Genomic DNA, 27,722 nt, shown 5'->3' on the forward strand with positions numbered 1-27,722 from the left:
TCTGTTGCATCTCTTAGGCTAGGTGTGAATTCTGCTATAAAGTCTACCAAGGCTTAAACCTTTATTACCGTATTGGCTAAATTCCAATGCTAATTTCATTACTCATTGTGAATCATCTAGACTGTGTAAGATTGATCGTAGAGGATACTAAGTCATGATGATGATTATATGAGCTTGAAAATATGGTATGAGCTTTCGAGCTCAACAACTAGCACCAAAATTAATTTCCTGATCTTTGGATATCTGGTTATTGGATGGAGAAGAGTTTTAGAAGTGTAGAATACCAGCAGTTTGGCCCCTAGCTCTTCTAGTATGAGGGTCGAGCTCATTGCTACTTTTGAAATTGCCAAGTAAATGTATAAGTCCTCTGCACTTCCGACTTAGATAGTAAGAGAGGCAATATGAGATACTTTTTCAGGTCTTGGAAAGCTCGCACTCATCATCCCATTTTTCTCATTATACCCTTTTGATTGCTTTGAAAAAAAGTTTGCATGGATTGGTGAATCGTGAGAAGAAGCGGTTGAGGGCGGCTGCTCGTCCAATCAAACTTTAGATCTCCTTCAAGGTAGTTGGAGACTCCATCTCTAGGATTACTCGGATTTGTTTGAAATGTGCTTCGATTCATCGTTGGATTACTAGGTACCTTAAGAATATGCTTGAAGATACTCCAAACGTGCATTTGGCAGGATTGAGCTTCATTTTGTACTTTATGAGAATGTCGAAAGTTTCTGCCAAGTTGCCAATGTGATCTGATTGTTGTTTACCCTTCACCATGATGTCATCAACGTAAACCTCTATGGTTACTTCAATTTGCTTCTTGAACATCATGTTTACTAATTGTTAGTAAGTAGCTCCTGCGTTCTTGAGGCCAAAAGGCATAACTTTGTAGTAGTAGGTGCCTCGCTCGATCATAAACACAGTTTTTTCATTGTCGGGCTTGTGCATGGCTATTTGGTTGTAACTGGAGTATGCGTCTAAGAAACTAAACAGCTGGTTCCTAGAAGTTGAATTTACTAGTAAATTGATTTAGGGAACTAGATAAAGATCATTCAAGCATGCTTTGTTGAGGTATGTGCATACGCAAACCTTCAATTTGCCTTTCTCTTTCTTCATTACTAGCATGACGTTGGTAAGCCATGCTGAGTGTGCTACCTCTTCTATGAACCCGGCCTCCAATAGCTTATCAATTTTTGCTTCAATGATGGCCACTCATTCAAGTGCGAAATGTCTTCTCTTTTGGATCACAGGTTTGGTAACGCGGTCGACATGCAGCTTGTGGAAAGCTATCTTAGGGTCAATGTTGTGCATGTCGAAAGGTGACCATGCAAATATGTAATAATTTTCCCTAAGGAAAGTCGTGAGTTCTTCTTTTTCCTTCGGACTCAGACGTGAGTCGATTCTAGCAGTCTTCTCCGGTTGTTGGGGATCAAGAATGATGTGTTTGGCGTCTTCTTCGGGTTTCCATCCGGTTTCGTCTTCTTGATCAGTCTACTGTAATTGCTATTTGGTATCTTCGTCGCCTCTTTGGACCTCTGTAGCCTCTACGAGGGTAAATGATTTCTTTTTTGTTTCTTTCAGTACTTGCACAGTGCATCGTCAATATGTGGCCTTATCAAACTTGATTTCTTTGACTACATATCTTAGGATGCGAAATCAGATTTTTTTGATACTTGACGGAGGTTACAACATCCAACTTTATTAACCAAGGTTGCCCTATAATTTCATTGTAAGGAGAGACAGGTCATTTACTATTGTGAACATCTGCTTTGAGACAACTAATGGTGTTCTCACGTCAAGTATAATGTTGCCGATGACAGTCGAGGTGTGTCCATTGAATCCGGTGAGTACTTTCGCTCGGTGTATGATTTGCTGAATTACTGAGAGTTGAAGTAGGTTAACCACACTTCCGTTGTCAACCATTATTCTGTCGACTATAGCGTGAGTTAGTTGGACAAATACCACTAGTGTGTCGTCATGTGGGAAGTCGACACCTTCGGCATCTTGTTCGATGAAGCTAACATGCGTCGTCATATGGGAAGTCGACGCCTTCAACATCCTGCTCAGTGAAGCCAACGATGGGTCCAGGTTGGGTGGGGCCCAAGTGCTTGGATTTGGCGAAAATGCCATTGATCCGAATTGTCTTAGTCGGTGACTTTTTGTCGACGTTTGTGTTTCTTCTAGGATATGTGGTTAGCTTGTCTAGGTATCTATCGATTTTGCCTTTTTTCACCAACCTTTTTGGGTAGTTCCTCTAAGTGTAGTAGTCATTAGTTGTGTGATCGGGACCTCGATGGAATGCACAATTCTTGGTGTGGTCCAACTTGGAGGTATCTCCATTTGATTCATTCGGTAACTTGAACCATGGTTCGCTCTTGATGTCACAGAGGATTTGGTGGATCGGGATCAAGAACTTAGAGTAGTTTTTGGTCGCCAGGCCTCGTTTTAGTTGGAGATCGGTCACTACGCTTGGTCTCCTACCTGTTTTTGTTATTATACTACTTCTCGTCCTCATTCTTTTGAGCTACTACCGGTTAGGCTGCTAAGGTGCCTTGTCTACTCGCTGAGGCTCATCCTAAAATGCATGTTTTTCTGCTAAAGCAAATGAGTCTGCCATAGTTAGGTCTTCTTTCATGATCAATTCTTCAAATAGCGAATGATTTGCTAAGAGTTTTTTTTAGAAGGTTGTATTAGCTATTGATTTGTTGTATCCAACTATCTTTGTCTTCTCTGCTTTATACCTATTCACATAGTCACAGAGCGACTCCTTAGGGTTCTTCTTAACTTGAACAAGTGGTCGAATTTCTTATTGATTGAGCGACATAATGAATACTCCTTAGTGAAAACCTAAGAAAGTTCAACGAAACTCCGGATGGATTGTGGCGGCAGGGTATGGAACCAATCTTAAGTCTCGCTTTGTAGAGTGGTGGCGAATATCTTGCACATGAGAACGTCATTGTTCTGATAGAGGATCATTATGTCTATTCGGAGCGCCTGAATTTAACTAGAAGCCATACTTATTCCTCAATTTGCTTTTGTTGGGGTAGCAAAGTTCTCGGTTACCCCTAGTTATGACCTGCTGGTCTAAGATGCTCTTCCATGTATTCGACTTATTTATGTCGCGGCTACGGTGCATGTGGTATGTTCCTAGTAGGCGACCAAATTATTCGCAGGATGCCGATTGAACTTGAGTTGGATTTAGTGACTGGTTTTCTTTTGTCTGTCGTGCTGCCTACTCTGATGTGAGGTGGATGATGTTTTTTACGAGCCTAGCCACGAATAAACACTTTGCCTGAAAGTTGCTCATTTTGATTATCGGAGTGTGGCCTCAACCGTAAATGTATGCTTGTCCACATGCCTAACCAAGAGTGCACGCTCCTTCGCGTGCTAAGATGAGAGTATACGCTATCTCGGGGGCCTAATCGGGAGTGTACACTGCCATAACGCTCGGTTTGTGGCTGGTCGGGTGGTTACTTATTGGGACGTTGTTGGAGAGGTTTGTCGTCTGCCTTGTCCTACTTTGGGACACCTCGTTTGGAACATGTTGTATCTTGGTGCGCTGCAAGAGCAGATTCACTAAGGTTGTCTGTTACGCGAGGGCGTTTGTCAACTCTATGACTTGTCAAGATAAGTGTTGTTCTCCATTTGGGTTGGAAGAGCTTGGATGATATACATCTCATTGAGTAGTGGAAGTGTAATGGACTCTGGGCGCGAGATTTGAGTTGGGATATGTCAAATCTGCAGAGAAATGGGGCGAAAAAACACCCAGTTCAATCGTAAGTCCAGAAATTTGAAGTTGGGACGGTTAAATAGATCCTGGATCTGTTTGGGCTGGTAAGAGAGTCATGGGTGTAGATTGGACCATGGAAGCGAGTCAGGTTACCGAAGCAGGTTGGGCCGCTAGAGCTCACGTGCGTTGGGCCTGGGCTTGACATTGTAAAGTGGCATGGGCCTGGGCTTGGCGTTGCTTTGTGGCATGGGTCTAGGCATGCCAGGCTGCAGTTGCTAGCGTCTGGGACTATGCTTACTCCTGGGCATGGGTTGCTGCAGTGGCAACAAGCTGGGCTACTTACACCTCTTGGGTCGTGTTGCGCTCCCTTATGGTGCAAGCCTGGGCTCGTAGTTGTAAAGTGACACATTCACCGTGGACTTGGGTTTCGCCATAAGTTGCCGAGTGGTTGCTGCTGTTAGCATAGCCACGGTGGTGCCCCGTATGGGTGGTGCCGCTCCTCTTGTTGTCGCTTTGAGCCTCGTGGATCGTTGTGGTGGGGCTACGTCACGATCTCCATCACTTGGTCCAAATCCTTGAACGTAGGAAGTTTTATTCGTTGTGATTTCTGAATTTCTCGTAATCGTACTTCTCTTTTACGTTTCTTCAAAGCACTTTATAAAAAATTCTAGGAATAAGAACGTACGAAAAATCTACGAATGAACGAGAAATGAGAAATTTTGAATGCGAGAGTCTTCTTCAAGCGTGTGAATCAAACTCTCGATGAAAACACCAATTTGTGGATGTAAGTTTCCGCCATCTTCTCATTTGACGAAAATGCACCTGCAAAATAATAACACCTAAGATTAAAGTCAAAAGTCTCACGCACCCACGATGAATTGGGGGCTTTGGCTGAAGCATCTTTGATGCTAAAGTTAAAATTCTGAAAAGAATGTATTTAAGAGTTTGTGGGTAACAAATGACCTACCTTTTTAGTAGGGTAATAAGGCTATTTATAGGGAAGTGGCCAACCTTGTTTGGAGAGTAGTGGTCAGCCATATGTGGTGTGAATGGGTGAATAATTGCAAGATATTATGTGAAATAATATCTTGCAGTTAATATGGCAATTAATCCTAAATTAGATAAGAAATTTGGGAGTTACCTTTTGAATAAGGATTTGATGAGGAGTGATGAGAAAGATTTGAATAAATACCATTTTGATAACCTTTAACTCTTCCTTGATTGAGCCGTTATTGTCCGTTGCATGTGCATGGGAATCTTGGTGTGCCTCGAGGGTAATTTTGTCATTTTCACCCAAAAGTCCACATGTCACCTTTGTCACATCTTAGTCTCGACTCCGCCGTAGTAAGATATTGTTTGCTTTGGGCCACGCCCTCACGATTTTGTTTCTGGGAACTCACACGAGAATTTCCTAGTGGGTCACCCATCTTGGGATTGCTCTCACCCGAACTCACTTAACTTCAGAGTTTTTATAGGATCCATAGCCAATGAGTCCCCAAAATGCCTCGTGCTATAGGGAGGGGAGCATGTACATATAAGGCACATCACACCCTCTCCATTGGTCGATGTGGGATGTTACAATCTACCCCCTTATGGGTTCGACGTCCTCGTCGGTACATTTGAACCACATGGCAGAGTGGCTCTGATACCATTATATCACATCCCAGTCTCGACTCTGCCATAACACGATATTGTCCGCTTTGGGCCCTGACCACGCCCTCACGGTTTTGTTTATGGGAACTCACACGAGAACTTTCCAGTGGGTCACCCATCCTGTGATTGCTCTCGCCCGAACTCACTTGACTTTATAGTTCTTATGGGAACCGTAGCCAATGAGTCCCCAAAAGGCCTCGTGCTATAAGGAGGGGAGCATGTACATATAAGGCACATCACCCCTCTTTGTTGGTCGATGTGGAATCTTACAACCTTCATAATTTTCTTGATTATTTTTTGCTCCACATCAAGTATCGACGTAGAACAGTTTCTAGCTTACAAAATATAAGTATTTTATCGTATTTGGTTCATTTTATTTGATGGATTGTGGTACTAATATTGTGATAATACTAATATTAATTTTATATGATTTGTTGTAGAAGAAGTAACATCTACATCGTCAATATTTCCAACATCCTTAATGGAGTTAGTTGTATTAGCCCATATAAAAACCCCAATCAACACATTCTCATAATAAACCCCAATCACAATCCCTCTTCTTCGACACTGCATCCATTGCCCCTTGAATCGTCTTAAAATCTGATGTCACGATCTCGTTTCTCTCTTTCATCCATTTGGTGGATTTCTTAGTTCACCACACACCGAAACACCTTCGATATCGTTGCCAATGCGAACTTCACCAGATTGACACAATCGCCCAAAGCCACTAGCACTTGGGACCACAAAGCCTCCAATTCTATTGTGATTATAGCAATAAATAGTTTAGAGACGAGGAACCATTGTAAATTTAATGACCCGTGCTGTTTAATCATTTGTTAACTCTCCTATCTCCTTTCTTGAAGAAAGAATAGAATTCCCTTTCTCATTCTTTTAAGGTTGTGAAGGTACCACTCACTTTATGTTTTTTCTTTTTTTTTTAAACATATTCTTTTGCGTAAAGAGAGATTTTTCACATGTCGAAAATACAATTCGGTACATCAAATGTAATAATACAATTAATTAAAAACTTGAAAAAAATTTCTAACTAATTATGTTATAATACTTGATGTACTAACTGGACTTCGATACACTAGAAAAATTTTCTTCGCTAACAAAAAAACAAAAAAATCCTCCTGCAGAATGTACGACAGGTGGATTTATACCATTGTGCTCCTTCACAAATCGGGGCAGGTTAAAAATGAAAAATCACATTCTCTCTCTCTCTCTATAACTTTTAACCATTTATTTTGATAATATCCCTCTCTCTCTAAAAATTCTCAAAAAAACTCACCACCTCCGCCACCACAACCCCCGTCGTCATCGTCGTCGTCGACGATAAATCCGAAAACGACGCCGTCTCAAAAAATCGTAACCTCATCTCCGGCGTATCTTAGCGGCCGCCGCCGCCATCGCTGCTTACTTCCACCCCAAAATCCGACCCATAACTGGACTTGTAGAACCAAAACGGAAAAACCAGTATCCTTTTCCCGGCGGGTCATTCTCCGGCGAGTCCACGTTGGAGAAGGTGCGCACCATCATTAACCTGCGCACACGGCACACCTCTATATTTCTCTCCCCGTATTGACCTTGTTTCCTGGGGAGCTATTACTGCGTGAGTCTGGCTCTCTCTGTATGCTCTCAATCATCGGCTTCTTTGTTTGGATTCGCTCATTTCGATGTGAGTTGTCTTGAAATTAGGGTTTCTAGGCATGAATTTAGGTTTGCCGTTCGTATTTAGGGTTTCTTGTGGAACTTTGAAGGGGCTTTTTGGCGGTTGATTTTGTTCCAGTCTGCGAATTCGGTCATTGATCTATTGCTTGCTTTGTTTGGCTTGATTATATGATTGGTCTTGTTGCATTGACAAATTTTTTCGTTACCGAGTTGGATTTTGTAGAATTTTCAATCAGTTTTCGCATGGTAGGCAGGGGTTTAGGTGCTTAGTTGTGTCTACTATATGAGTATCGGTATACACTCAGTTTGTTTTTCTTCTAGTTTTCTATGTCTATGAAATGAGTCGGAAGTATTTAGCGATTCCTGGTGTTTTTAAAGTCAATACAGTGTAATTCAACTGAAAAACTAAACCTGTATGCTGAAAATATGTGGGGGGAAGAAAGAAAAAGGAATTTCGAATTGGTATACCATCGTTTTACTTAAAATGTAATTCCACATGGCATCTTCAAGATGTTATGTTCGGTCCTAGCCCATTACAGTTCTCCATTTTCTCTTAAATAACTGTTTGTGATGTTCATTCTTGGGTTTTCTTTAGTTGTCTCAGGTTGGTGGAGGGTTCTAATTTTTTCTTTTCTTGTTCTGTGAATAGCCTAATTTGATATGGCATACGCTTAATGAAATATGTTTGTTGTGAATCGAGCAATGACGGTAACACACTGTTTCCAGCTTGACATGAATATGTCTTTGACCTGTTGCAGGTGCAGACATTATTAATATGAATCCATAGAATTCCCATGAGAAGTGATGGCTTTTTTTAGGAACTATTCTAACAACACAGTTTCACGAAGTGTCCTGGAAGAAAAGACCCTAGGACAAAGTGTTGAAAGAATTCATAGCTCCACAGGGAATGAAGATATGGATGTAAATTCTTATGAAAAGGAATGTGATATCAACATGGATGTTCAGTATCAAAGTGAAGGCGAACATGAAGATGCTAGTAGGTTGCACAATGAGGCAGCAGAAGATGAGGTTATTGGTACAAAAGTTTCCAATTTGCCCACTTCTGGGAGGAGAACAGCTGTGGCTGGAAAGTGGGGTTCAACCTTCTGGAAGGACTGTCAACCTATGCGCTCACAGGGTGGGTCTGATTCTGGTCAGGAAACTAAAAGTGGGTTGGACTACAGAAATGCTGTTGGATCTGAAGATAATTCTTCGGATGTCAGGGAAGATGGAATAGATTTTGAAGATGAGGGCAAGCCGAAAGTAAGCAAGGGACAACGGGGTCATTCTGACATCCCTGCAGATGAAATGTTATCTGATGAATATTATGAGCAGGATGGGGAAGAACAGAATGAATTGATGCGCTATAGAGGGTTTCATCACTCTGTTGGGTCAAATTCTAGGCCACAATCAAAGCCTAATTCAGTCAGCGACCGTGCACACTATAGAACTTCTAGAAATGATATTGAAGATTTTGAAGATGGTGATGATGCCAACGAAGATCTTGATGCTGCTGATGCTGATTATGAAGAAGAAGAAGATGGTAATTTGCTCAGCAATCTTTTTGTTTATTAGAATATTGCTGCTGTTGGGCAGGAATTTGGATCCTTCATTTCTTATATACCTTTCATCATTTTAATATTTTGATGATGTAGTAATTTTTTACTTCTCTTCATCGTTCTGCTTGCTCGCAGAAGATGATCCTGATGATGCCGATTTTGAACCTGATTCTGGTGTTGGGAGTGCTCGCACTGCACAGAAGGTTATAAGCCTAGTTTTATTAATTTACATTGGAAGTATTAGTTTAGTGGTTTGAAGTTTTCAGAAGTTAGTATACAAAACATTGTTCTGACGGCTCTACGCTCTGCGAGATCCTCATTTCTTGTAACTGCTATTTTCACTTTATTTTCCCAATTCCAATTTTGAAGTTTTTACTTTTAAGTGCTTAACTGATAAAAGACAGAGCTTTACTTGCGCCCATATGGTTAACCTTGAAGATCTTTTTGCAAATTTTAGTGCATAATTTTCAAGTGAACAGTTTCAAAGAAAAACAGTTATTATTTGTTGACTTACTTTGAGTAATGTTCTATTTGTTTAATTTTTCATGTATACTTGTCGCTTTCTCCATCTCTCTGTCTTTTCTGTTGGATGAATTATTTAGTGATTTTTTCTTTGTACTGTACACTAATGAAGTTGTTCTTTGATGACACCAGGATAATAATTGGAATGGTGAAGATTCTGATGATGATAATGATAGTGATGATGAGCTTGATGTTTCAGATGAAGATGATTCTTATTATGGAAAGAAACCTAAGAGTAGGTATCGTGGTAATGCTAAATCTACAAGGGAACGCAAATCATATCATTCGTCTAGTCGGCAAAGAAGAGGGAAGTCATCATTTGATGATGATGAGTCCTCAGCAGAGTACTCTGAAAGTGACAGTGACGAGGATTTTAAAAGTATTAAAAGGAAAGGTGTACATACCCGCAAGGGTAATGGCCGAAGAAATGTTACTGGACAAAATGGTGAGGTACGAACTTCTACTAGGTCTGTTAGGAAGGTCTCCTATGTTGAAAGTGATGGAAGTGATGAAGTTGAAGAAGGAAAGAAAAAGAAGTCCCAGAAGGTATCTGTTTACTTTTGTGATATTAGTATTACATCCATGTATTTTGGTATACTCTATTTAAGATCACATTTTTCATTTGCATGTGTGATTCTCAAGTTGGAAATTATGCGACTTGTGGAAACTAAGCCTAGATTTTCTAACGAGTGGCATAAGATTTGTTTTTGTGTTAAGGATTGTCATGTAATGATATATTTTGCTTTGCTACTCATCTCTTGTCAAAAGCTGTAGTTGGAAAAATTAATGTAACACATAAATTAGAATGCAAATGAATGTGGAATTTCTTTTTGGTTTGATTAAGTTTTCTAAAGTGCAGTGTAGATGTAGTTTAAAACTGTTTAAACTCATAGGCTAATATGTATTGGCAGATTTTTTCTAGAACATTCGAAGGAACGTACTGGATGGATGTGTAATTGTGCTCATTGTAAGATAGGTTAGACAAAGGTTTCATTTGCAAAAGAATAAAAAAGGAAAGGAAGGGAAAGAACTGAAAGATTTCTATGAAGAATCTTCATGTTCAAGTTTCCCATTATGTTAAATGTTAGAATGTCTAGTCTTAGTGGAATTTGGTTCCTTAGCCTGTTTTGCTAAACAGAGTTCCCCTTGGAACGAGTTTGAGATTGGGTGGTGATTTGTGTATCATTGAAGTTTAAGAAATTTGTTAGGCAGATAATTATTAATGCTGCATTGATGGATATCAAATCAGCAATGTAAGGACAAGGTCATGTAATTGGTCCTCTCCATCTCATAAAAAATGGGGACGTATTAAAATTGTGAAGCTGGTGATATTCAGGTTAAATTCCACTAGAGCTTTTGTATTTAAGTAAAAATTTTTGGACAAGTTTGAAATATGGTTGCATGTTAGGGTTCCATTTAGTTTTCATCGGTTGGTCCAGCAGTAGTTCTTGGACTGTTTATGCTTTCAGGAAGCATTTGTAATATTTTCTTTTCTCTAAATTAGAATGATCCTCTGCTAAACTAGTCCAGTAATCATCTTTGGAGGACTTTCAAAGTCCAAGTTCTTGCATGTGGTGGCACATGGGAAAACTAGTACTTGCAATGTGCAGCAAGAAAGAATACCAAGGTGTATTTGTCCAAATATGCTGGCAAGAGTGTTGGCCTTCCTCCTCCACATTGCAAATTTGTACTTAGTGGTGCTTGGCCATGAAAGTTTGGTCCTTTTGCTGGTCAAGGAGCTATTAGGTTCTGGGGCCTTGAGGAAGATTTTACCCATTGGTGATCTCCAGTTTCAGCTTTTATGTGGACCGTTTAGAATAAATACAACTACATACAATAATGGGGTTGAATAGGATATTCCCTTGATTGTGAATGTATAATTAATATTGAGTGGATAGGAGTGCTAACTTAATTTAATTCTTGTCATGCTATGGTAGTCTGTTATGCTGAGACGGACCTCTGTAGCTCATCTTTCTCTACTACGTTATATTTTTCAGTTCATGTCAGAAGTAAAAGAAAACAGCTCTTCCTCAGTTGAAATGATTTTTTTACTGTTTTTTGTTCTTTAGCTTGATCATCCCTCCTTATAATTATTCAAGATATCCTGATTTCCATCTGATTAATGGTGCTACCTCTACTATGTATGTGTCTGAGCAGACATGCGTATGTGAGTCATTTCTATATTTACAAAATGAAATGCTCCAGACCGTCAAGAACATGTAATGGGGCAGGGAACTATTGCACTTGGTGTTCCATGAGTGTACAGTTGTTAGTGTCAAACTGCTTTAGTTTGGGCATCCCTCATTGATTGTACTTTAAATTTTTTTATCTGTTATTTCTTATGCTTAATTTACTCATTTAATTTAGTAATCTCTTCTTTTAGGAGGAGATTGAAGAAGAGGATGGTGACTATATTGAAAAGGTGCTTTGGCATCAGCCTAAGGGCATGGCTGAAGATGCTCTGAGGAACAATAAATCAACGGATCCTGTGCTATTAAGTCACTTGTTTGATTCTGAGCCAGATTGGAATCATATGGAGTTCTTGATAAAATGGAAAGGGCAGTCCCATTTGCACTGTCAGTGGAAATCAATTTCCGAGCTACAAAATGTAATGCTTTATATAATTTCTTCTTGGTTATGCATAAACATTGGATTGAGTTAATTTAGTAGAAACATTCTGTCAAATGTAATTGGTGTTCTAACATTATCTTGTGGCTTTTCCTACAATCTGTTGTTAAAGATGCTCTTATGTTTTTGGTTTCTGTACTTTGCAGCTTAGTGGTTTTAAGAAGGTTTTAAATTACACTAAAAAGGTGATGGAAGATGCCAGGTACAGGAACACAATTTCACGTGAGGAGGTACTTTTTATTTTTCCCTTTTTCACCATGGATTTTATTTCCGAACTGATCATATCTCAATAAAAAGATTCATCTGCATTGTATGATATGTTATTTCAATAAAATAACGTATGACTTCTATTTCTTTAAGCTATAATAATGCAGTTTCGTTTTCTCATTAACAAATTGTAATACTAGGACAGTCATGCCGATGCAGGGTTTGCATAATCTGCCCACAATAAAAGCCACACAAAATAGAGAACACGAAACTTGTAGTGGTTTGTTTGTGTAATTCTTGTAGGGGATCCCAGTTTTAAATATAGAGCATTTTTCATGTCGAGATTTGATAGGTAGACTTTTTATGTCACTGTAGGAGAGTTATTTATTTTACCATCAAATTTTATGTAGTTTCTAATAGAACGCAGTAGTTGACAAATGGTGATTTTTTAATGAGGGCAATGAATGGGAATATTCTTGAGAAAGAAATAGCGTGAGTAATACCAGTAGATGAAAACAAAACATGATAGTGAACATGTCACTATTTCTTCCTTTTCCTTTCTGTTTTGTATTTTTTATTTTTAAGGTGGGATCATAGATCGCATAAGATTTTATGGTTTTTGTTATTATTTTTTAGTTGTTTTATTTACATGTGAAGTAGCTCATTTATCTAATTTTTTTTGGGATGATGTATATGCTTGCTAGATTGAGGTTCACGATGTGAGCAAGGAAATGGACTTAGATCTCATCAAGCAGAATAGTCAGGTTTGCTTTCATGCATTTCACAATTTTTGGTTTACTTTTCTGAACGTACATTTTTCTCTTTTGCTTACAATTGTTTGTAATTGATTCTCAGGTGGAGAGAATAATTGCAGACCGCATCAGGCAAGATAGCTCTGGCGATGTGGGTCCGGAATTTCTAGTCAAGTGGCAAGGATTGTCTTATGCTGAAGCAACATGGTAAGAGTAATGCAGATTATTTGCTTTTTTGTTTCTCATGCCTATCTCTTTCATATATGCTTAGGATGTTATAAGTTGCACTATTCATGCTAAATTAATTGTACAAGTTTCCAGTGCTTTAACTTAAATACTGTTTGACTCTTTGGTGCTTTTGTTTTTTCTTCTGTTTTAATTGCAATAATGAATGCTTATATTTGTCAATGATATCTGATGATAGGGAGAAGGATGTAGATATTGCGTTTGCACAAGATGCTATCGATGAGTTCAAGGTAGTGTGCTATCTTAAATCTTCATATTTTTTAGTTTTCATGCATTTGAAGGTACCTGAACATTGGTAGTTATTTCTTTTAGTACTTATCTGTTGTTAGTCCTAGTGTGATGGATAAGATGTGCAGTTACTGCTATGTGCTAGGTTGAAATATGAGAATATATGCTTAGTGGTGAATATATGGTATGATTACCCTAATGTGATCATGATATCGGCATTAAATATCTGGTATGATTACTCAATATGATATGTTGATCATTGTGATGAATGATATAACATTATATATAATTGAATTCGGAAAGAGATTAATGGTTATTTTGAAGTTATCATATACGGACATGGTGAAATACTGAAAGTACTCTTTGTAAGGTACTTGGTAGTTATTTGTTTATGACTAGGCATATTTTAGGAATCACGAAAATATTCTTTGAAATTATCTCTTCCTTTTTGCTGCGTCATTGGGTTTCTTTTCCTCATCAAGCTCTTTGGGGGTCTTCTTATTCTTGTTTCCTTTTAAGTATAATGATATGATAATTCTGCTTGTGGTGATTTTATTTTATTTTATATTTATGTGTACATGGTTGCTCATGATTAGATTTTTCTTTTGTGTGTAATCTTGGTTGTGGATCGTTATTATGAGCAGGTTCGTGAAGCTGCAATGGCTGTACAAGGGAAAATGGTGGATCTCCAGCGCAAGAGGAGCAAAGGTTTGGGTTTTAGTTTTTGAACTTATATCTTCTTTTTGCATTTTCCCCCTTTAATTCTCACTGCCTGGGTCATGTCATTTTTTTGTTTTTCTTTTTTGCTAGCAAGGTAGTCATTGCATCCTCTTTTTTTGATAGGAACATCAAATTTTAAGCATACAACCAGAAAAGGCTGGAAAAACATTGCAGTTAATTCATAACTTCCCTTTATTCATATCAATTATACAAGGCAATGACCTTAAAATTCTTAAGGAAGTGTTTAGTTTTTTTTGTTATGTCTTATCAGTGCATGGGTCTTTGACCCTAAATCTTAATTGGCCTTATTACTTGTGTGCTACTGTTTCGTTTTAGATTTGGTATAAAGTTTAAGTGGTTTTTAAAAAACCAAAATCATCTTAAAATACATATTTGACACATTAGTGCTCGATTTTGTTTCCCCTCATCAGTATATATGATTGTTGTGGATAATTGCTTGGCTTAGAAATTTTTGATTTCTATGAAGGGGGAAAAAGCTAGAGCTTCGTGGGGCTGTTTGGCATTGGCAGTTTGAAACATTTGGTTTGTGTAGTGTAAGAATTTTGAGGATTATAAGGGAGTGGGAGTAGATGAACTATATGGTATAGTTAGATACTGGGCATCAGTATCGAATGAGTTCAGGGATTATTCTCTTTCTTGTCTTAGAAATTTCATAGTTACACATTTTTTATCTTGGTCAATGTTTTTTGTATTTCAACTCTGACTCTCTGGGTTTGACATTTGTTTTTCTTCTTCCTCTTGTTCGTTTTGGCGAAATACCCTTTGATATATTATCATCTTAAATGTCTTCATTGACTTCTGATTCTATACAGTATTTAGGATATATGGTATGCTGACTATAATACACGGATTTCCCGGGAAGGAAATGCCCCTCCTTCGCTCTATTTCTTATCAGCATCTCACTTGATATTTGATCCTTAGTTTGGAGCTTTGTTCTTGACCCTTAAGAAACCATTCAACAAAGAGTAACTGTTTCTCAGAGCTGCCCAGTTCATACCAAAATTCTTAAGAAATAGACTCCAGATGGAGGGTGTGAATAAGCAACAAAGAAAATATGACTGAAACATCGCTTGCAGCTATTCTCAGTACACCTATGAGGTGATAGTGAAGTGTAAGGCATTATGTTTACGGTGTTCTCAAGTATTAGTGTTCCCATTAATCCCATACCAAGCAAGAAACGGAATTTTGGTTAGCACCCTAGCATTCCAAAAGGAACCTAAGATAGGAAGATTAGGGTTCTCAAGCAACAAAAGCAGTGAGTTGCAAGAAAAATACCATCACCCTGAGACACACCGAACTCTAGTCAGGATCATCAGAAGGCAAGAGAGAATCACTAAGGAGGGACAATATACCAGAAAATCTTTCCGATTCTTTATTGCTAAATTCCTATTAAAAGTCAAATAGAGTCCACGTGAGTGGATGAAAAGGAAACTGAGGAAGTTGTGACTGCTCTGTGGTTCAAGGAATACCTGTATAGATGAGGATTCAATATTTGACAAACCAAAGGGGTAGAAATTGAAGATTTTATGTGGAGTACTGCAACCTATCCACTAGGCACTAACCCATTTCCTCTTGTTCTGTTATTCTTCTGAGTAATAATGAAATGGATATGCTATTGAAGTATTTTTTTCTTCTTATATTTGAACATATAACGGTATATAATATTTTTATAGTATTATAAAGGCATATAATTAGTGCATCAGCTGTGAATTTTTTGCTCTTTCCCTTTTCGTCCCTTTCATTTTCTTGCTTTGTTTTGTTTTGTTTTGGTTTGTTTTTGCTGCTCTTCTTGACGTATTGTGATCATTGTTCTTTTATTTTAAAATTGTTGTTAATGTTGTTTAGGAAGTCTAAGGAAGCTCGAGGAACAGCCCGAATGGTTGAAGGGAGGAAAGCTTCGTGATTATCAGCTTGAGGGTTTGAATTTTCTTGTTAATAGGCATGGCTTGTTTATTACTTCTAACTCACATTTGTCGTTGGAAAACAGATACCTTAATGTGCCATCCTTGGAAAGTTTCTAATCAGCGGCTGTTGCGTGTGGCAGTTGGAGGAATGATACCAATGTCATTTTAGCTGATGAAATGGGTCTTGGTAAAACAGTTCAATCAGTTTCAATGCTTGGTTTTTTACAGGTGAAGATGAAATCCAAACTCTTTGCCGACTAGCTTGTAAAGTGTTATATTATTTAGCGTAATTTCAAACAAATGTGAGATTGTAATTTACATGAAATATTAACCTTTTTATTTATTGTTTTTTATTTTTGCATTTTTGCAGAACGCTCAACAGATCCACGGGCCATTTCTTGTTGTTGTACCATTATCCACGTTGTCTAACTGGGCCAAAGAATTTAGGAAGTGGCTCCCTGATATGAATATTATTGTGTATGTTGGTACTCGTGCAAGCCGAGAGGTAAGACGTGCTTTCTTGTACATGTGTATGAGGTTCATATATCAATTATTGATCTGTTTGTTATTTTCTTTGGTTGTAGGTTTGTCAGCAGTATGAATTTAATAATGATAAAATAGTTGGCCGGCCTATTAAATTCAATGCACTATTGACGACGTATGAGGTGGTTTTAAAGGATAAGGCTGTTCTTTCCAAGATCAAGTGGAATTATCTAATGGTTGATGAAGCTCATAGATTAAAGAACAGTGAGGCACAGTTGTACACAACCCTCTTGGTATGCAGTCAGCCAATCAATTCTTTCACACCTTTATCGAGTTTAATCTCGTCTTACTTTAAATGCTGCCATCCCGGTTTGACAGGAATTTAGCACAAAGAACAAGTTGCTTATAACTGGTACTCCCTTGCAGAACAGCGTAGAGGAGTTATGGTAATTGATTTGTTTTCTTATCCTCATATTTCTGCTTGTGCTTACATTAGTTCTGTTTTCGTTAAAGTGCCTGTGTTCGTGTGTGTGCTTGCTCAAGCGTTTGGGTCCAAAGGTGACTCTATACCCCTATGTATGTGTTAAGAGGGGTGGGGGTTTGGGCATTGCATTAATGTGTGCACATGTTCATATCATATGGGATCTTCCTGAACATGTTTGCGAGCGGTTTTCTCTCAGCTTGCATCACTTACCCTAACCATTACATATTTTCTCCCAAAAGTTACTCTTGTTCTCCTTTCCTTCTTCTCTCTTCCCCTTTTTCTTCTCTTCCTCTCTTTCTTCTCTTACTCTTGATCATATATAATTGGTGCCTTGAGTGGCCCTGATCCGAGGTGTTCGGCCACCCCTTGGATTCAGTGCTGGAGAAAGAAAATAGAAAATGAGTAGAGGGGAGATGCTGGTTTCCGATTGTTTGGAGGTAGAGAACGTGGATACCAAGAAGCTGGAGGGGTTGGGTGATGATGAAATGGAAGGGATGGGAGAAAATAGAGGGATAGAGATAATTTTCTTCCTATATGAATAAATATTGAATTTGTTTTATTCTGGGAAGGGTCTTTAAGGATTTTGAGGGAGCTGGTTTCGTGGAGCTTTTGGGTTGAGTTTTCTCTCTCTCTCTCTCTCTCTCTCTGTGGGCAAGAGTCGAAAGCATTTGTTCTCCAATGGCTTCTAGTGTCTGTGCTCTGTGTTTTCTTGTTTTAGTTTTCTAAGTCGTGTTTGTTTTCTGTTCTGGTTTGGTCTTCTTGGCCAACCTCTTTATTGTTTCCTTTGACCTTAATATAATCGTTTCTTGAATTGCTTTCTGGCAACTATAAAGTTTTTTTGAATAATCTTAACAAAATAAATGGTATACTGATTAATTCTTTGGCATCAAAGAGACCCTCCCATTGTTTTCATTGAGTTGTTTTTTCTTTTTCCTATCTTCTTCTGAAAGAGTTGATTGATTAGCACTGATGCCATGGGTGATGCATGAGCTTTCCAATGCCTTCCATATATTTTCTTTCTTCTTTTCTGTAAATTTTAAAAATTGTTCAGGGCTCTGCTTCACTTCCTTGACCCTGATAAATTCAAGAATAAAGATGATTTTGTTCAGAATTACAAAAATCTCAGTTCCTTCAATGAGATTGAGGTATTGTCCAGCGAACTTCTTTTTTACATTCTCTCTGCACCTTGGATTTTTCATGTTCACCTTTGTTTTGATAACTATTATTTGTCTATGTTTGCTTTGGGTTTATGTTTAGCTTGCTAATCTGCATATGGAATTGAGGCCTCACATTCTTCGAAGAGTTATCAAGGATGTGGAAAAGTCTTTGCCTCCTAAAATTGAACGGATTCTTAGGGTTGAAATGTCTCCTCTTCAGAAACAGTACGTGATTGAACTTGTAATGAAGTGGCCTTGTTTTAACTCTTTTCAGTGATTTGACATTCTGCTCTCTTGGTTCGGGATTATTTAGGTATTATAAGTGGATTTTGGAACGCAACTTTCATAACTTGAACAAAGGAGTTCGTGGGAATCAGGTTTTTTTCCCCTTTCCTCTGCCATGTGTGGAATTAATTGTAACTGTATGGTTTGCAATCAAGCATACCAGTCAATATTTTTTTTGGTATTCTAACTAAAAATTTGACTGTGTGTTTGTGTCTGCCTTGTGTAGAACAGTAGAATTTATTGTAACTGTATGGTTGCAATTAGCATATGCCAAAAAAAAAAAAAAAAAAAAATTTGGCATTGAAACTGAAAATTGGACTCGATCTGTGTTTGTGTTTTATCTTTCAACCTTAAAATAACTCAATCATTTGCATGAAACGAACTGTTGTGGTGAAAATTATTGATAGTTTGTCTCATTAAGTAGGGATGATTATTTTCCGAACATCGTCGGAGCTAAAGATAAATTTGGAAAAGCCTGACATTCTAACAAATAGTTTGTTTGAAGAAATTATATTCTCTCTGTCAAGTTTTATTTACTTTGATGCTGCCTTTTTATGTTCACTCAGTAATATTTCTTCCACTTCTCTGAAAAGAGTCAAAAGACTGAAATGTGACATATTACATTTTCACTTGTCTCTTGACTCAACATTTGAAGGCCGGCCTTCAGTTTCTTCTGACGTCCGGTAATTACTGAAACCTCTCCAATTTAGTTAAATACAGCAAGAAATTCCGCACCAAACTTAGGTTTGAAACTTTCACAACACCCTCTTCCTTTAAAACTTGATACTACATAAAACTTAGGACAGAAATTCCGTCTTTGAAAATTGGCAGTAAACATATAAAAATTATGATAAATATGAGTTAAAGTTGCCAAAATATTGCCTTATAAAAGATATTATAGGTGACTTTTGGGCAATGATTAATATAATTTGGACTATGCTTACAGCTGATAGAAAATATAATCAGTTGAAGAATACCTGCTTTACCTTTACCATCCCTTTCTTCTTTGTGTGACGATTGTTTAAAAATAATAGCAGTTTCATTCTTTTACTTTTATTCTTTTTTTTTTCTTTGCAGGTTTCGTTGTTGAATATTGTGGTAGAATTGAAGAAATGTTGTAATCATCCCTTTCTGTTTGAAAGTGCTGACTATGGTTATGGTGGGGACTCAAGTAGTAAAGATGGCAGTAAATTGGAGAGGACTATTTTAAGCAGCGGAAAGTTGGTTATACTCGATAAGCTTCTTATGAAATTGCATGAAACAAAGCACCGTGTTCTCATATTTTCCCAGGTTTATTTACTATTTAGTTGGATTTAATGTTTGCAGATACTTTCATCTTGTTGAGTTGTTTTTGATGCACTTTCTAACTTCACAGTTTTCTTTACTCCATTTCTATTCAGTATTGGAATCCATATCTGTTGCTATGTGTAGGGCAATATCATCCGTTGGTTGTTTGAGGATATAACACTTCTGGCCCTCTTTCTTGCCATGCTTTTACAGTTTCTAGAATTACCACTTTCTTAATCTCTGTTGAAGTAGGACAATGGTCTATTTGTTTATATGTCTTGATCTTTGATTTGGTGAGTGTTGCTGTTCATGTGGTAACATGACTTGTGTCTGTGTCAGCATTTTATGTCTTTGTTTCTGTAGCAGTTGGCTGCATGCTGGAATATGGGTTAAATAGTTAGCGACTAGAAAGTTACTCAGGCAGCTTAGATACTGGGGTTATTGGTTGATACAGAGATAGTATTGTTGAGAATATCGCGTTTAAGAATGGGAAAAATAGAACAAACTCCGGAAAGCGAAAAACAAATAACCAAGATAAATAACACTAAGAATTTACGTGGTTTGGCAATATGTGCCTATGTCCACGGGACATCAACAACAATCTTTCACTATATCAATAATGAGTACAATCAATAATCTTGCCAAATCTCTACAACTAGGACTTGACGAAAAACCTGAAGGAACAAGAACAAGAAATACACTATCTCTTTTCTTTTCTCTCACACATAGTTTACAATATTCTCTCACTCTAATCCCTTAAGTGGTATACAATTTATTGTTTTGCTCCCTCAAATTCAAAACTAGTACAATAGCCCCTTTATATAGACATAATAAAGGTCTTCTTCAATAAGGATTAGTAATCCTAATTGGAATCTAGTTATGAATCCTACTCCAATCGAGAAACTAACTCCAATTGGGTAAACAACTCCAATTGGGAAAACTATTTAATCCTCTAAGACTATAATTCCTTAGGACAACTTATCATGGGTTGGAAAAACCTAACAAGTACGCCTACTAAGTTATTGAAATAATTTATTGCAGATGGTAAGAATGTTGGACATACTGGCGGAGTATATGTCAATTAGAGGTTTTCAATTTCAGAGGCTTGATGGAAGTACGAAGGCCGATTTACGCCACCAAGCAATGGAACATTTTAATGCGCCTGGTAGTGAAGACTTTTGCTTCCTCCTTTCAACTCGAGCAGGTGGCCTTGGTATCAACCTTGCCACAGCAGATACGGTTATAATATTCGACTCAGATTGGAATCCACAAAACGACCTGCAGGTCTACTTAAAAGACTTTTTTTCTTAACCTTACCAGTGGGCATAGTTTTACATGTTAGTGTAACTAGCTTTCACACTGAAGACCTGACTTTGAACCTCCGCTTCTCTATGATTATGAATCAGGCAATGAGCAGAGCTCACAGAATAGGTCAACAAGAAGTTGTTAACATATATAGATTTGTCACAAGCAAAAGTGTCGAGGAAGATATCCTGGAGAGAGCTAAGAAAAAGATGGTATATTACATAACATTATCTTGAGATATGATTTATAAATTTGAACTGTGCAGTTTGTACATATAGTATCTGCATATGCATTATGCATATAATTTTTTGCTTGAGTTCTATTATTCAATCTAATATGTTTTGTTTTTTCCATTGTGTTCCATAGGTGCTTGACCATTTGGTGATTCAAAAATTAAATGCAGAGGGTAGGTTGGAGAAGAAAGAATCTAAGAAAGGGACTTTATTTGACAAAGTAAGGACTTAGTTAATTGTTTATCATGCTGAATTCAGTTGGGTTACATGAGGACTTATAAATGTGGGGGAAAATGGAAGCAGAAGGATTCGGAGATTATCTGTGGTTTTCCATTTATAGATGGATCTCCTTCTACACACACACACACATATATATATATATATATATATATATAGAAGGGGACAATACATATATTTATATAATACACACACATAGTTTTACTGTACACCAATTGTTCACTTTCTCTGAGCATAACTAATATATCTGATTTTTTGATTTCGTAATTGCAGAATGAGCTGTCTTCTATTCTACGATTTGGGGCTGAGGAACTTTTCAAGGAAGAAAAAAATGATGAAGAAAGCAAGAAAAGACTCTTAAGTATGGATATTGATGAGATTCTTGAAAGAGCAGAAAAGGTTGAAGAGAAGGAAACTGCAGAGGAAGGGAATGAATTGTTGAGTGCTTTTAAGGCATGTTTTTTCCATTGTTCTTTGTTCCTTTACTTTGATTGAGCCCCTCCTACAGAAGAGTTTTCCCTTTTTGTTGGTTTTTTTCTTTAACACAATGTCACTGTGGCCTAAAATCAAAGGCACAGGACTTCTCGGGTTTGGGGTAATTTTGGGTAAAGATGGTGGTGGAGGGATGCTGTATAGTTGCTACTGCTTTCATTTTAAAGCATATTCATCTTTGTTTTGTTAATAAACCTTCTACTCCTTGGTACGTATACTTCCAGGTTGCAAATTTTGGTACTGCTGAAGATGATGGTAGTTTTTGGAGTCGTTGGATAAAGCCTGAAGCAATATCCCAAGCCGAAGTACGAATCTCTTCTGTTATATACTGTCGTACCTAATAGTATTGGACTGGTCTTTCAGTAGGATAAAATGATCAATTTGTTATTTCCTTTTAGGAAGCTCTTGCTCCTCGTGCCACTAGGAATACTAAGAGCTATGCAGAAGCTGATCAGCCTGATAGAAGTAATAAAAGAAAAAAGAAAGAATCTGAGCCTCAGGAAAGAGTCCAGAAAAGACGGAAAGCAGATTATACAGTCACCTCAGTGCCAATGATTGACGGAGCATCTGCTCAAGTTAGGGGATGGTCTTCTGGGAACTTATCTAAGAGAGACGCATTGCGATTTTCTCGTGCTGTAAGCTCCTACTTATATGTTTCAGCTATGTTGTGCATAGTTGTATTAGGGCTCATTTAGGAAGTGCCTTTAAATGACTAAAAGCTCTTTTAAGAGAAAATGTTCTTTAAACCAATCCTTAGTACAAATGCAAGTTAGGGTGCTTCTAGCAGGAAGCACTTCAAGTACTTTTGGAACCCAAAAACATTCTCTAAAAGCGGTTTCAGTCATTTAAAAACACTTCCAAACGAGCCCTTAGTCATAACCTAGCAGTAACTGTGGAAAATACTTCTTTCTTCTCTCCATCCAAACCACCCATAACCACATATTTGCTTGGGTTGAGAAAGCTCATAATATTTCTACATGTGTAGCACCCAAATATATATAACAGAAAAGGTACCTGGTTTAAAAGAGGAAAAGAAAATACACTGGGGTAGGGGGGAGCATATCACTTTTGGATTGATATGGCTAGGTACTTTTTACAACACTAATCCGTGCCTCCTGGATATTTGATTTTTGTATTTTTTTTTACTTTATGTTATGATTTATCAAATGACAGAAATTTTTTTAGACTTGATCTGAGTGGACACCTTCTCGCAAATGGTTTTATTGTTCTCAGTTGTTTCTTTAAGGTGCATCTCATTGTTTTTGTTATAATACATTTCCTTTACGTAATTATAGATATCTATAGATTGTTCTGTTTCCGATATACTTGTATTTCAGAATTGAAGCAGCAAGACAACGTACCCTGGTTTTATGTCGATGTATTCTTGCTGATTCTATGATCAAAGTCCACTTTCTTTGAGAACTATTGTTTGGCATTTTATATGGTTTTAGCCTTTCCTTTTCGATAGAAAATAAATAATTTGCTATTTCATTGCTAAATTTTCAGGCTGGAGTAATATATGATGAACCTTTTTTTGTTCTTGCCTTCTAATTTTGAGTTGTTTTGGAACATTTTTAGACTTAATAATAGTTGGGTTGGGCTTGTCTTTCTCTTTTAGAGTAAAATAAGGGGGCAGGAGTGTTGTGTTCATCAATCAGGTTTTGTGAAAAGAAGTATGACCTGAAATATTAAAGGTCTGGAAACTCAGAAATATCAACTGAAGTATCAAGTGTAAGAGGCAAACATTGGAATTTGGAAGAAAAATGGAACTTGTGAATAATATATATTTTGACAAGGAAATAAGTGCATTTGCTTCTACTTTTTCTTTGTGGTTTGTTGTGGATAGTGTGTCGCAAGTCTCCTAACGGAGGAAAGCGCATTGCATTGAACCACTCCGAGCCAGAAGGAAACTACTACGACAGGAGTGGTTCTAAGGATATATTTACTCAAAAACTGTTTACTACAGAGAATAAATTATCAAACATTTCTCAAATATTGTTTATAATGGTCTAATTACTTATTTGTAAGTAATTCATATACAAAGCCAGAAGGCCAGAGTACTGCCATCTCACAAGGAAGGAAGGCATAAGTATCAAAGATACAAGCAGCATGAAGTTACCAACTAAAAAGTAGGAAAAACACTTGCAAACCATTAACCACACAAAGCCAGAAAAAAAAAAAATGGAATAGTTGGACAAGAACAGCAGTCTCACCATGCGATGATAATCCATTAAAAAAAAGGAGGGCAAGGCAGCCCATCTGCTAAAAAAATGTTACTTGTGCAGCTTTATAAATAGATTTGGTCAACTGCTACTTTATAAATTTATGCTTTATGTTTTTATGCATCATTATCTTAATACTGCCTCTTCTTATTAAATTAGGTTATGAAATTTGGGAATGAGAGCCAAATTGCGTTGATAGTTGAGGAGGTCGGTGGTGCAGTTGCAGCAGCTTCAACTGATGCACAGGTTGAGCTTTTCAAGGCATTGATTGATGGCTGCACAGAAGCAGTGGAAGTGGGGAGTCTGGACCCGAAGGTTGTTTTGGATAATGTCTATTCATATTTGTTTTGAACTTTTTGAATGCCTATGTTTAATAATTTTTCTTTTTGTTGCGGGGGGGAGTACTTGCTGGCTGATGAATTTTACAAATTTGTGGTACTTATTAGGGGCCATTGCTGGATTTTTATGGTGTCCCTGTCAAAGCTGGTGATCTGCTCAACCGTGTTCGTGAACTTCAACACCTGGCAAAACGCATTAGTCGATATGATGATCCCGTTGCTCAGTTTCGTGTCTTGATGTACCTCAAACCTTCAAATTGGTCGAAAGGTTGTGGCTGGAATCAAAGTATGTATTACATATTTTCTTATAATTTATTTTTTCCTTTTCCATCTAGAAAGGCGGTTACCGTTTGGTTACCTTTTGCTGATATTTACCTTGTTGATAGTTGATGATGCAAGATTGCTCATTGGAATATACTACCATGGCTTCGGAAATTGGGAAAAGATACGTTTAGATGGAAGGCTTGGCCTTACAAAGAAAATTGCTCCAGTGGAACTTCAACACCATGAAACATTTTTACCCCGTGCTCCAAATTTGAGAGATCGGGCCAACGCTCTTTTGGAAATGGTATGCAATAAACTTATGATCGTGCTTATAATTTCTGAAGTAGGATTGGAAAAGAAAATGGTTCTTTCTTGACCGGTTTGCGTGTGATTTAGCAGATACCTTATGAGTGTGCCGAGATGATTGTTGTTTTAAGAACATGTGACTTTGTCAAACTTAATGCTAGGTCTAAGATTAACCCTTCCATGGTCAAAGCTGATCCATTCTGAATGTGATTGATATTCTTGAATAATGTAAGTAAATGATTTGGCTCCTATATGGCATGAGTTGATGAATAAAACATCTGTAACCAGGATATTGCAGCTCTTAGTGGAAAGAATGCAAATGTTAAAGTGGGTCGTAAGGCTTCAAAGGAGAGGGAAGCTACTCGCAATGTTTCTTTAGCTCGCAGTGGGCCAAAGAAAGGAAAAACCAGTTCTTCTAGAGCTAATTTTCCAACGAACAAGGACAGACCACTGAAACCCCAGAAAGTTGAACCTTTAGTGAAAGAGGAGGGTGAAATGTCAGACGATGATGAAGTGTATGAGAAGTTTAAGGAGGAGAAATGGATGGAATGGTGTGAAGAGATGATGAAGGATGAAACTAAAACCTTAAATCGTCTTCAACGGTTGCAGACGATTAGTGCCAATCTCCCGAAGGAAAAGGTGTGGCTTAGATCATAAATTTGTATTTCTGCCATTTTTTGATCATAAATCTCATGCTGGTATAGTTTTTCATGTTTTTTTCAGGTGCTTTCCAAGATTCGAAGTTATTTACAGCTTCTTGGACGAACGATAGATCAAATTGTTTTAGAAAATGAGGAGGAACCGTATGGACAAGATAGTATGTGCTTCATCCTTGTATGCTTTATTTTTGTCATTCCTGATTGCTTCTGTATCTACGATTGTTGGATGTTTCAAGTTTAATTGATTAGATTATCATCTTTAAGTGAACACTTGATCCTACATTAGACAAGCCCTAGGACTGCATAGGTGAAAAATTCGTTTTTCCTGCTCACGGGGCATGTTTTAAATTGGAGTCAATATAGGTCATAGATTAACAAAGTGTGCCTCTACAGGGATGAGCATGCGCTTGTGGAACTTTGTTTCTACCTTTTCAAATCTGTCCGGGGAGAGACTTCATCAAATATACTCAAAACTTAAACAGCACCAGGATGTGGAGGCTGGCCCTTCCCACATGAATGGCTCTGCTTCTGGTCCCTTTGGCAGAGACAATGACCCTTCTCCCTTCTCCTTCCATTCGGACAGGCAAAGAGGTCCTGATACAGCGAAGTTTGAAGCATGGAAACGAAGGAGGAGAGGGGAAGCTGATAGCAATATCCAAGTTCAGGCCCCATCTCAAAGAAATATGAATAATGGTACCCGGTTAACTGATCCAAGCTCATTAGGGATTCTTGGTGCAGGACCATCAGAAAATAAACGCGCTGTGAATGAAAGGCCTTATAGGACACGGCAGACAGGTTTACCAACAAAACAAGGTTTCACATCAGGTATTAAGTAGTTCTACATACAAATTGGTAGGAAAGTGGCTGGTTCTCGTTTACTTGGGGGCATTTATGACTTCAGCCCATACATATATATTCTCTGGATTTTTTTTTTCAACCATGGGAATAAATTTTTGGAGACCCGACTTGGGTTTCTGAGATGATCAGAACAGGTTATCGGCCAAGTGGGATTGGCACCATTGAACAAGACGCGGCTGAGCCGCTGAGCTGACGATCCAAGGCTGGTGGAATTCTGCTGCATTTTATTTTTCTTCCCAAGATGAGTTCGGTTGGTACTGTGTTGACGTAAATAGGGCCAGTTAGTGAAACGATTTTCTTACTCATCGAACGTATACATACAGAAGGAGAATGTAGCAGGTGTACATTATCAATTTTGAAGTAGTTTTTGGTATTCTCCTCTTCCCCAGTAGTTCTGGAGACTATTATTTATGTCATTATTTCATATATTGAATTGTTGATAGTTATTACTTTCCAATATCTATATTATGGTTCATTGGTTGTATAGCAAGAATAAGATTGCAAAATCTTCCGAAGAAGGATCATTTGGACATGGTAATCGATCTTTTTCACTCTATTTTCCCCTTTTACCTTCCGAACTAGCAATTCCTTGGTGGTGAATGCGTGCTCAATTGCATTTGAACACGATGTTGAAGGAGAACATCTCCATCAACTTCACCATCACCTTCACCTTCACCTTCACCTTCACTAGTGTTTAAAATCTTATCGACCCATTAGATTCCTCCCCCATTCTGCCCCATAGTGACAGTTATTGGTCCCTCGAAAAAGAATGCTTTCGTGTGGCCGGTTTTAAGAGACGTCTCTCAGACTGCTTGGTTCCTTCGTTTTCATTTTTCTCGGCAATTTCTGTTTCCGTTTCTTATGAAGTGATGCAGACAACCTCATTGAACCAACGCAAACTACACATTAGTACATTACGCCCCATGTCTTGTGGAATGGAATCCATTATAAGAGGCAACATTTTCCTCTTAAAAAAAAAAAATTATCTAGTTTATTTTCTCACATTGCTCTGTGAGCTATTGAAATTGTACATATGGTTTGATTATACTTTTTTTAGGAAAATTAATGATAAAGAGTGTCAAAACTTTGCATTTTAACCAAAAGTCATCTAATAACTTTATTTAATGTTAAGTTTCATAAAAAGTGTAGTGTTATTAAGTTTTATAAACAGTGTAGTACCATTAAGTTTCATAAACAATATAGTAAGTTTTATAAACAACATAGGCAATTTCATAAACAGTGTAATAAGTTTTGTAAACAGTATGTGTGACGAC

At 37.7% G+C, this 27,722-nt stretch overlaps 1 protein-coding gene across 9 annotated transcripts; it reads left to right on the forward strand.

Annotated features, from left to right (window-relative positions):
• Positions 1–6,547: 6,547 nt before the first annotated feature.
• On the forward strand, positions 6,548–26,821 carry LOC137716421 (protein CHROMATIN REMODELING 5). Of its 9 annotated transcripts, none has more exons than XM_088691023.1 (31): positions 6,548–7,058; positions 7,810–8,594; positions 8,746–8,813; positions 9,265–9,678; positions 11,516–11,740; positions 11,907–11,990; positions 12,672–12,731; positions 12,823–12,926; positions 13,144–13,195; positions 13,838–13,901; positions 15,780–15,873; positions 15,979–16,066; positions 16,209–16,343; positions 16,423–16,614; positions 16,700–16,767; positions 17,857–17,950; positions 18,063–18,187; positions 18,276–18,339; positions 19,325–19,537; positions 20,576–20,818; positions 20,941–21,051; positions 21,206–21,292; positions 21,583–21,762; positions 22,026–22,106; positions 22,200–22,436; positions 24,183–24,338; positions 24,470–24,647; positions 24,748–24,929; positions 25,220–25,570; positions 25,636–25,748; positions 25,984–26,821. In XM_088691023.1, the coding sequence occupies exons 2-30, from the start codon at positions 7,856–7,858 to the stop codon at positions 25,723–25,725; spliced, it is 4,779 nt and encodes a 1,592-aa protein (XP_088547149.1). In that variant the 5' UTR covers positions 6,548–7,058; positions 7,810–7,855; the 3' UTR covers positions 25,726–25,748; positions 25,984–26,821. The 9 variants fall into 9 exon arrangements, with proteins under 9 accessions (XP_088547149.1, XP_068311976.2, XP_088547146.1 ...); XM_068455875.2 differs by having other exon boundaries at positions 25,655–25,748; XM_088691020.1 differs by having other exon boundaries at positions 6,565–7,058; positions 8,749–8,813; positions 25,655–25,748.
• The last annotated feature ends 901 nt before the right edge of the window (positions 26,822–27,722 follow it).

This window comes from Pyrus communis, chromosome 3, assembly GCF_041283825.1.
Source record: "Pyrus communis isolate YQ-2024b chromosome 3, ASM4128382v1, whole genome shotgun sequence".
Classification (NCBI taxonomy): Eukaryota; Viridiplantae; Streptophyta; class Magnoliopsida; order Rosales; family Rosaceae; genus Pyrus; species Pyrus communis.

What these genes read in the sequence shown, in the direction of transcription:
- LOC137716421 (XM_068455875.2), top strand. Translation starts at nt 7,856, where the DNA reads ATGGCTTTTTTTAGGAACTATTCTAACAACACAGTTTCACGAAGTGTC. An exon ending in AAGCAATATCCCAAGCCGAA is followed by an intron (nt 22,107 to 22,199) that starts GTACGAATCTCT and finishes ATTTCCTTTTAG; the next exon opens with GAAGCTCTTGCTCCTCGTGC. An exon ending in CATTGCGATTTTCTCGTGCT is followed by an intron (nt 22,437 to 24,182) that starts GTAAGCTCCTAC and finishes TTATTAAATTAG; the next exon opens with GTTATGAAATTTGGGAATGA.